Raw genomic sequence first — 10609 nt, 5'->3', positions numbered from 1 at the left:
CATTAAGCAGGCGCTCTTAGCCTGGCTTAGAGCTTAAACCCATTGCAATGTATTCATCAGCTGCAAGATTACAAGAGAAGGATATGCAGAAATATTCCAGCGTCCCTGAAATATGAATTTACAGTGTCTTGGAGAGAAAGGAATGACAAAAATGACATGTTGCCAAAGACAGAAGTAAGTACAGATGTTTTTATTGGTGGACATGATGTAACAATACACACACATCTCATCTCCCAAATGTCTTCCCTTCTTCTCTCCTATAGTATTTGTTGTTCCGGCAAGCAAGAGTGTAAACAAGGTCTTGCCAGTAACTTTAAAAAAAGAAAAAAGAAAATTACAACCAGATGCAGTCCACAAGTACGCTTCCACATGAAAACAGCAGTGGTATGCTGGACACCGAGGAAACAAACATACACAAGAAGCAGGGAGGAGGAAGGAGCGCCACTGAGAGGTGTGTGGAGAGAAAATAGATCAATAAGTGTGTGATTGAAATGAGCCAAATCACCACCCACAGGTTTATGAATACACGTGGATTGTTTTTATATCTCTAAGGGTTTGAGCGTTGGTTTGCGGATGTGTCTCATGTTGGCCCCTGGTTGGGAGGGTTTAAAGGGGGCCTGGGCTCCGTAGGGTTTAGGCAGAGGGAGCGAGTCGGTCTGGGGGATGTACGCATTGGGACGGGTTTCAGCTGAGGTGTACTCTCCATTAGGCAACTGGTTCCACTCCTCTTCTTCAGCCAGCTGCAAACACACGCGCACACACACACACACATGCACACGCACACGCACACGCACACACACACACACAGTTTTAATATTTGATGTAAGACTGCATGCCCTTGGAGTAAATAGTTTTTCCTAGATTTTAATCATGAAAATGGAATAACTAATTTTGCTATATATATTTATTTTTTTAACATCTCATGACAAATGCAAGGGCACCAATGAACAGTTGAGTGCATGAGCCAAGAATCCCAAGGCTGATTGAAGTTCTTTTTTTTATATTAGCTTTAATAATTGAAAATGCACATTAGAGAGATTAGTGGTACTAGATATGCTCTGGGTTTGTTATACTACATTTTGTCCTTTTTTTGGAAGAAAAACAATAGGAAGACACAGTAAGCTGCATATGTTAGAGGTTATGACACAGATCACTTCCACACACCAAGAGGAGGTGAAGTGCAGAACAACAACATCGATGAATCATCATCAAGATTTGAACACAATAAAAAGTATGATGGATCAATTTGTAACCGTCGCAGACTCCTGCTCAGACGGAAAAAAGAAACTCTTCCAGTGTGCACACGTCCTCATGACACAACAGTCCTCGCTTTGACTTTCACCCCACAACCGCATGCAAATGAACAGTGCCTAAAATCACTGAGACTTCAAAGAGACGGCGATTTTCTCATGCATATGAACGGTTTATCCGCTGGCATGTGATCCAAGGAGTTGCACACAAAACAAAAAATAATGGCTATGAATGCAAAATAAATAGCAGGAACTGCTAATAAATTAACAGGAAAAAACATACTCTTCTTATCAGGTTCATGAAACTCATTTAAATTTCAAGAAAATCATTATTATGATTAATAATGGCTACAAAAGTAGAAAAAAAGCTTAGTATTGTGGTGTCTTTTTGGACTAGTGGCTATCAGAAGGAAAAAGCCGGGTAAAATAATAGCTCGGTATAACAACAGACAGGCTGCAGACACCTTCCAGACACAAATCCCTGTTTGTGTGCCTTTCTTGCAGACAGCCTCTACTTCTGTTTGTTTACCAATCTGCACTTCTTGCCCTGTGTTTGTGCATGTGGCGAAAACTATCTGTGTGTGGAGAGTTTCTACACACTTCTCTGTCTAAGTCAGGGCACGTTCAGGTACACAGCGTACACCCTTTTGTTCATCAAAGTCTTAATCGATTCCGAGCCCGCGTCGCGTCCCCGCTTCACTTCTTCTTTTCTTTGTCACTCTATCCTCTTTTCATGCCCGTTAGTGCTTTAATCACTTCTTGACCAGTGATCTTTATGTGTGTCTGTGTTCGTCTATTTACCCTGTCTCTCTCCGCTTTGTCCCTCTGTCTCCTCTTCTTGTCCCGGAGCATCCTCCTCCACTCCTTCTCTATCTCTGGGTATGGTGGCAGGCCCTGTTCCAGCAGCCGCTGGCACCTGTCCATCTGGGAACACAGGGGCAGTGCGAGAAACAATCACTTTGTATTCCTATCACTCCGTCCACTCTACAATCTCCTGGCTCAATTCAATTCTAACTGCGCCTGAAAACAGATGGTCGTATTACTGTCAGAATTTGGAAAAAGTTATGCCTCTGCATTTTCTACATCTACTAGTGTCTGTGGTGCGCTGCAGGCATACATCAGCTGCAGGGGTTCTTCAGGTTATTAAAACATTTACAAGGCACCAAGGAAATTCTCCGCTTTTAAAACAGAAAATACTGCTCAAACCAATTTCAAAATTTCATTTTTTTGCTTGAATTATGATTTACTTGGAGGCTTTTTGCCTTCCATTAAAGGAACATGCCACCGTTTGTTGAAGTTGGGCTTATCACGGTCTCCCCTAACTGTAGATAGGTGGGCCAACGCATGTTTTTTCTCAGTGCATGCATTGTTTTAGCAACACCGGCAGCGGCGCCGCTAGTTAGCTTAGCGTAGTGAATGGAATCCTATGTTGCCGGTACACCTACAGCTAGGGTAGACCGTGATAAGCCCTATTTCAACAAACGGTGGCATGTTCCTTTAAGAGTCATACTCCAACTCAACAGGAAAGTGTTATAAAATAATGACAATATAATAATGATAATAGTTGTAACATGTAATGTGAGTGGTTGATAGAATAAGTTGGTAATGGCTGTAATCATTCTGAATGGAAATGTATCTTAAATAAAATGCTGCTCGCAAATCCAATTTTACAGGATTTAACTTTGAAAAGTTTGCAACTAAACACATAATTTATGAGTAAAAGTCATGTTTTTTTCCCCCTCATTTCAATCATACAGGCTTTGCCTGTCCACAGAGAATTATCAACCAACTCTGCAGTTCCCTTTAGTTCACTGGAGGGCTTTAGCATCTTTCAGCTCACTGTTTTGGGTTGCAACTTTATGTTTTGGGTTTCCTCTCACCTCTATTATCAGCCTTGTTTTTTAACTAAAAAGCTCTGATAAACCCACTGTACACTTTCTGCATACCAAACAATTAACAAACACAATTAGTAACTAGCTGGTGAACATGAAGACACATCTATTTCCCTCAAACAGAGCTAAAATGAGGACAGACCAAATACAGGAAATGAAAGAAGCAGGAGTATGTATTAGCTAAATATAAACTATAATAGTATGGCTATGCAGATATGTAATTAGCTTGTAAATAAGCAGGAGTATAAAATACAAATACAGGAATTAGCTTTGAACAACAGCAGAGGAATGTGACAGACCTACTCTAACATTACATCTAATGTTTTCATTTGATAAGCAAGTAAGACTATTAAGAGGTTAACTTACTGTTCTGTTCAACACGGGCAAGAGCAGACAGATAGGTAAATTAGCTAATGGCACTGTTAGGTAATGGCATTGTGCTTAAATGTTAACAACAATGGAACTTCTCTTGGTTGCTATGGATATGGAATTTGCTATTTTGGCTGCAGGTGCTACTTTCAATAAGCTACTAAGGCTACATTTACTTCGCTACGTTGTAGCAAAGTAAATGTAGCCTTAGTAGACCGAGCCCGGGTTTGATTCTGACCTGCGGCACTTTGCTGCATGTCATTCCCCCCTCTCTCTCCCCTTCATGTCTTCTGCTGTCCTATCAAAAGAAAGGCGGAAAATGCCCCATTTTTTTTGTAAACTGGGCATGTGTGTGTTGGGGTAAACAGAAGCCAGCATGTATACTCCGCCGGTCGCTGGTAGTTGCCGTGGTAACATTAGTAGCTTAGTCTCAGAGAATGAGACGTCATGACTGATAAGACCCAATCAGGTGGCAAAACATTGGCGTCATTGTTGGTGTTGCCAATGGTCTCCGTCTGCGGTTGTTGAGACTGGAACACAATCCCATCTTTTCAGATTTCTCCGGTTTAGGGGCTCTGAAATGCCAGAGCAGTGTGAATGCAAAATGTAAAAGATATTTGTTTTTAAACCAAAACGTAGCCTGTAAAATGTAAATGTAGCCTAAAAGCAAACTAAAAAATGTCCTTCTTAATCTTGGAAAACAATGTCACCACAAGGTCCAATCAGTAGCTCTTCTGGAGCTTTCCTTTCCGTCTTATGTCAACTTTTGTGCAAACATGGTCGAGAAGTCCTTAAAGTGCTCAGAAAAACGTTTCCATGAGAACTCCAAAACTCCATCTGCTGAAGAAGATCGTGTGATACAACTGTAAGCTCCAGAACAGTTTCCTTATGTCAAACAACATGGATTCTGCAGATATGACCTGTGTACACAAACTTAAATTATACCCGATTGCGACCGCTCAGCAACATTGCTAAAAAATAATCCTGAGTCCCAGATGCATTCATTAACTGTTGGCATTGACTCAGTTAATTTGTTCTTGCATTGTTTCTATTTTATTATTATTGAATATTATTTTGTCTCTTTTTTTGAGACTTGATTTTTTTTACTGTGCAAATAGGCAAAATAAACAGGTTGGAAGTAAAAGACGGGACACAGCGAGAAATTACTGTTGAGACACTTTTTGATCGCGGTCTGTGAAGAATGACAGAAATAATAGAAAAGACAGTTGAACTCAGGTGTGTGTGTTGCGTTGTGAGTGAACTCTTCTGACCTGGAGCTCTCTCTCTCTGATCTCTTGTTGGAGAGACAAAGCAGCAGCTTGCTTCATGGAAAGTTCTGCAGACACGGCCATCATGCGGTGGTTGGTGTCCATTATGTGAGTTCGCACCTCGTTTAACTGGAAACAGACAACACACACACAGTACAAGCGGTACATTACAATGCCAAATTTGTCTTCATGTATGTCATTATACCATATTTCCAAAAGTTATTACATTTAATAAATCTTGTGTTTGAAGCTAAGTAAACAGAAAATACAGACAGTCAAGGAGTGAGACAGAGAAAGGCCGAGCAAGTGAGAGTACAAGGAAACTGTAATGCTCGGTGAACTCCTTAATGCCCACTCTGCGTGCTCCTCACATGGGCAGCACATGCTCCTCAAACAAAGTGTGAGCGTGTTTTGTGAGAGAGACACACAGCGAGAGAGGTAAAACACCAGACCGACAGAAGTACCAGGTGAATGATATAACAAGTGCGTGAGTGTGGGAGTGTGGTCTTCTGTCTGCATTGTTCTATCAGTGTGTGTACATGGGCTAAGCCTCGTCTCTTGTCTGTGTGCAAGTGGATCTTGCTGTCTACCTTCTTTGCCAGTGAGAGTCGGTCCTGTTGGCAGTTCTCAGCCTGCTGGGCGAGTGGCTTTGAGAGCCGGGTCACCTGGTCCACGAGGAGTTCTTTTTCCAGCGACTGCCTCTCGCTCTCTGCCAGATTCAACTCCAGCTACATGCATAAAGACACAATGATCATAGTCTCTTTCCATGAAACTGTCCTATATAGTTGTATCATAAAAGAAAAAGAAAGAAAGTATGGCCTAAATTCATTCAGTAGATATCATGCACAGGGCTGGCTTGCATGCTAACATGCAATGTTTTTACACATAAACATCTTGTATCGTTGTTGTGTACCTGCTCAATCTTCTTGACCAGTTCGACAGTTGAGGGGTCTTTGCCTTTTAGCTCTTTATAATCAACTGTTCGATTCAGACCTTCGAGAGTTTTGTCCCTGGCTTCTGACAACTGAGAGACGGAGAGAATTAGAGACAAAAACAAGACTACAAGTGCTATATGTGCTCCACGTAGAGGCAAAACTGCTGTCATCAAGTCACTGTCATTGAGGTTTAGAAATAAATAATAATACAGTCATTTCCCACAAGAGCACACTTCACACGAATGAATAAGTAAACAACATGAAAAGAAAGAAATTTAGAATTAGTCAGCTCCTGTCAGTGTTTCGAGTGCCTTGTCCTCCAGGCATTTAAGATCCTATTGCACTGGGAATTTAAAAAGAAATCTCAGCTTAATGTAGTGCCTACATATATGGAAGCTACTTCCCAATAAGGGAAAAGTCACTGGCAAAGTGTGATAAAAGAAATCAAAATCTAAAACGCCACCGGATCCCTCTAAGGGATTGTTTATTTTTTTAATATTCTGACACCCCTTAAGACAGAAGAAATAGAAGGAGAGGTAAGAAAAGCACAAAGAAGATGAGTAAAAAGAGCAGAGAGACATAGAAAACCAGGCAGAAGGACAAGAGAAGACAAAAGATAAAAATGAAATGAGGGGACAGGGCAGACATAATAGATTCAAGCCCTTAGCTGAAACTCTTATTCTGAAACAGCTGCAACCAGTGAGTGAGGGCTTTAGAGTGTAAAATATCAAGTGCTGACATGATTTACTGAATAATTCTTTATATGAATGATGGAAAATGAACATCTAGTACATAAAGTCAAAGGTACCCTGTGGAGTTTTTTTTGTGGAGTCTAGTAGCGCTATGGACCGGTCTTTTATTGAATGTAAACCTGGAACAACAGTCTGCACAAACTTATGCTGTTTGTCCAAGCTTTGTTCAAACAGTTCAAATTGTAGTGGCGATCCCAAAGTTTCAAAGGTACTAAATATGTGAGGCTGAATAAACTGTGTATGAAAGTTTGCCCAAGACGTCAATAACATTCCCATTTGATGGAACAAGAAACAAAGAAAACATTAGAGTCTTCATACAGCGATAGAGAGTTGGCTCATACAGAATATATTTGTGATACAAGTGGAATAATGTTTTTCCAACTTTAAAGGTAGGCTAATACAGTAGAAGGGAAATTGAAATAACCTCCATATGAAGGGGTTAATTGCTTGCTTTGACGAACAATCCAAACCCCAGATTGAAAGACTTGCTAAACCCTGGTTCTAATAACCACTTTTAAACATAGACTATAGAGACAAAGACAAACAGGACAACAACCTGCCTCTCAACGTGTGCGGGAACTGCAGATGGAAATGAACATTTAAAGTAGTTACAGTATCTCAGCAGGGAAGTTAAAGAAAATGCCCCTTTACAGCAAAATAAAGGGAGTCTATATATAAAAAAAACATATAAAGCTGAGATGAGTAAGGAACCATGACAGGAACCATAAAAGGGACGTAAATAAAATAGACGAAAATAGAAAGAAGATAAAAAAAACATCAGATGCCAGAAAAAAACAGAAAATATGGAGAAGACAAGAGAGTGGATAGGCAGCAGAAAGTAAAGAGAGGAGTGTGGAGAAAAAACAGGATGTGGAAAAAAGTGGTACACAGGGGTCTGACCCGCCACGACCTGGCTTATGAAACAGCAGCTTCTCTCCACTCAACCATGCGGTGTGTGCATGCGCACACACACCTGTGCATGTTTACATGCCTGCATCTAATGTAAGAAGTTATGTGTCAGAATTGAAAGACAGCGTGGAACAAAGTGATAATTCCCATTTTCCCTCCCTTCACGGAAGAGATTAATAAAGCCTCTACAGACAGACAGTGAGTCTGATTAAAGCAGACGTCAGTGCTCAGTGTTCCCTCAACGTCATGTGACTCAAGTTTTAATTTATTAGTATGGCTGTCATGTAATTAACTGAGATACGTTAACTAAAAAAGTTACATATGCTATAGAGGGAATAAAAAATCGTGTTGAGAGGCAGATAACACTAACAGTAAGCATCTGATCTCTGAAAGGCAGAGATAGAGATGAGAGAGGAGCAGAGAGTGGAGAGACTGATAAAAGACTGACAGACAGAGGAAGATAAAGTGTAGAGCAAAGGAGAGGCAGCATGAAGTCCAGAGTGAGGAAAGGAGGGAGAGATAGGATGTGAAAGCAGACAAGATAGACAGAATCAGAGGGAGACAGGAGATGCAGAGAAAAAGGAATTGGGGCTGACCAACGGGGACCAGGGTTATCTTTAGTTTTCACAGAGAATATAACTTTAACAACAAATCCTAGATCACAGTGCAAGGAGTTGAATGCATGATTAGTTCATGTCAAACTCAAAATCAAGCAACAAAGCAGGCAAAATGTTCCCAGCTAAACATGCACATGAAGGCACTAAACTTTAAATGATCATAGTGAATCTACGTATGAATTAAAGTCAGACAGCTAATCATTCCCGTCGAAATGTTGTGGTAACATTGTCAAATTCACAATCACGACAAAAAAAAAAAATACAGCCAATTTCAATTTCTTTTTTTGGTATTTACAACTTTAAGAAAGTCAACTACTAACTGCTATGTAACACTTGAAGTGAGCATTCAGTGTATAGTAACCTCTCTACTTTAGAGCTGTTTTAATGTATTTCCTGTCATTAAAGGAAGATGAACTTTTCAGCCTACATTAGAATCTGCAAGTACCCATCTGCGTGTGCCCAGTCCTCCCTTTTGAGTCTGATTGATTAGTGTCCCACCCTCATACGTAAGCACCCTAAACCATTTAAACACTACATGATGGATGGTTTACAGCTGCTCTTCTCTGTCACTCTCCTCTCTGCTCCTACATTTTTATATGCGTCCTCCTCCCTCTGTTTTTATGCGTTGTTTGTCTTCCCCTTTGTATTCATCTGTCTCTTTTCTGCCTGCCTGCCTCTCTGTTTTCTTCATCAGACTGTCACAAAGAATTGCTGTTTTCTTGGCTCATGAATGCTGTAAAGCATTGTACGTGTGACAGCATCATCGCAAACTACAATTCGCTCAGTTAGTAGTTGGCGTGATGGCTTAAAGAGTCCCACAAAAGATGGCACACTGCATGCCCAAAGTATAACAATGACCTTATTTATATAGCCCTTCTGAAAATTAGGTTACAAAGTTCCTCGCAATTAAAAGGGATAAAAGACAAAGGGACAGATCAGTAAAGCAGAAAGGTCAGTAAAGTAAAACAGCAGAAAAATCATAATCATAATAAGGTTACATAAGGTTAATTAGCAGGACATGTACGAGCTTAACTGAAGCTTTCATAAGCCCCAAAATGAGGAACACATTTTAATTAGATATAAAAATATGCATTTTAACTTGGCTTCTACATAAATATGTAACAGCAGGTCACATAATATCAGAAACACGCATAATATTAGTTAACTGATTTACACCGGTAATATCAAACTGAAGTAATGTTGCTCTGGGGAAAAATCAGCTGTTGGTTTTTTTTCTGAGTGGGAGTACGATGTGCAGCAAGGCAGTTCTGGGGGTTTAGTCATGGAAGATAATTCAAGCTTCATATGCTTCATGAAAATGTTAAATCAATGAAAGCAGACAAAGCGAACACAATGTCAGATAAGGCCACTAGAAATACACAATTTAAAAGTTAAGGGGCATAAAATAGCTTGTGATGGGAAGAGTTTCGAAAGATGATACTGCTTATGCGGGGCTGACTTCCTCTGGCACAGTCTAAAGACCTCTGACAACAAAAGCCCTCACTTTCACTCTGGGATACAGGAATATTTATAAGGTATGGTCAGGTTCCTGCCTGCAGAGGACCTCGGGCTACACCAAGGCTCATAAGAAACTTTATAAGAAAGATAACTAGGGGCCAGATCATGCATGACCTTTAAAGTAATCAGTGATTTGGAGTTATCACCCCAACAGTGAATGTTAGCAGCCAAGGACAAGGAGAAATGCAATGCAAAGAAATCTACTGTGTGAATCTTGAGCAGAGCTAACTTACTGGTAGGCCAACAAATTCATCCTTGACCGACCACTGTAACAGCGCCGTGACTACATTCGGGTTACATCACAACTTGTGATGTACACAACCTGTAGGCTTGCCTGAGTTAGAAAGCTGAATATTCATATTCTTGGCTATTTAGGCAGCAGCGTGAAGGAAAGTTGGATTATAGTGAGTTACCGAATTACTTTCAAAAGTTGCAGAGTGGACTTTTGTATACCACACAATGTGTCTGTGTTTTGCTTTTACTGCTTTCTTTCTAGCGGTCTCACTAAGTCTCTGACATACAATTCACAGTGACTTGCACATCTCTCAAGACATGCCTGACTGGGGGGTTTCTCTGTGGTAATACGTTCCAGACCGGTTGGCCAAATATTTAAGAGAGGGCCAGACAAACAATATGACTCAGCACTGTAGGGATAGTGCAGAATCTTATCAACCCCACGCTGTTATACATCCTACTCTATTACTGACTGTGTGTTTGTTCTATAAATACATCTCTGTCTTTAGGTTGCTGAAATTAACTGTGCATGGGATTTTACATTACAGATGTATAGCTAGTCATTAGAGGACTGTTGCTGCTGAGGGGTATTATCACAACTTCACAAAGACTGCACTGATCTCAGTGGGTGCGCCAATGCGTTTGCACCTGTATGTGTTTGAGATGTTGACATGCCAGCGATTCATAAACAAGCAGTAAATTCAGAATCCAACTCCAACCCCTGTTTACTTTTCAGCAATTAAAATTCCTCAGAGCAAATGAAAGCCTCAGAGTATATTGAACTTCAATAGTCTCACAGATGGCCCGATCTATCTTTGTCAAAATTTCCCATCAAAGGGGAGGGGGGGGGGGTCTGTCTGCAATG

General features: G+C 40.5%; 1 protein-coding gene and 1 long non-coding RNA gene across 3 annotated transcripts in view; one reads left to right on the top strand and one right to left on the bottom strand.

The window, feature by feature from the left end:
* Window positions 1-132: 132 nt before the first annotated feature.
* The window catches only part of ccdc146 (coiled-coil domain containing 146), a 45328-nt gene continuing 34851 nt past the window's right edge, over window positions 133-10609 (bottom strand). For both annotated transcript variants that reach the window (XM_032505231.1, XM_032505232.1), the window contains exons 19-23: window positions 5693-5803; window positions 5370-5507; window positions 4783-4908; window positions 2052-2174; window positions 133-740 (exon numbers count right to left, since the gene is read on the bottom strand). In XM_032505231.1, coding sequence (XP_032361122.1) covers window positions 540-740; window positions 2052-2174; window positions 4783-4908; window positions 5370-5507; window positions 5693-5803 — 699 coding nt within the window. In that variant the 3' untranslated portion in view covers window positions 133-539. The remainder of the gene's footprint in view (window positions 741-2051; window positions 2175-4782; window positions 4909-5369; window positions 5508-5692; window positions 5804-10609) is intronic.
* Window positions 3734-10609, top strand: part of LOC116673107 (uncharacterized) — a 15250-nt gene continuing 8374 nt past the window's right edge. The window contains exons 1-2 of the long non-coding RNA XR_004327748.1: window positions 3734-3806; window positions 8778-8780. This is a non-coding gene — a long non-coding RNA (uncharacterized LOC116673107). The remainder of the gene's footprint in view (window positions 3807-8777; window positions 8781-10609) is intronic.

The sequence above is a fragment of the Etheostoma spectabile genome, chromosome 23 (genome assembly GCF_008692095.1).
Source record: "Etheostoma spectabile isolate EspeVRDwgs_2016 chromosome 23, UIUC_Espe_1.0, whole genome shotgun sequence".
NCBI lineage: Eukaryota > Metazoa > Chordata > Actinopteri > Perciformes > Percidae > Etheostoma > Etheostoma spectabile.
The sequence above is the reverse complement of the archived record's forward strand: the minus strand, read 5'-3'. Positions and strand labels throughout refer to the sequence as shown.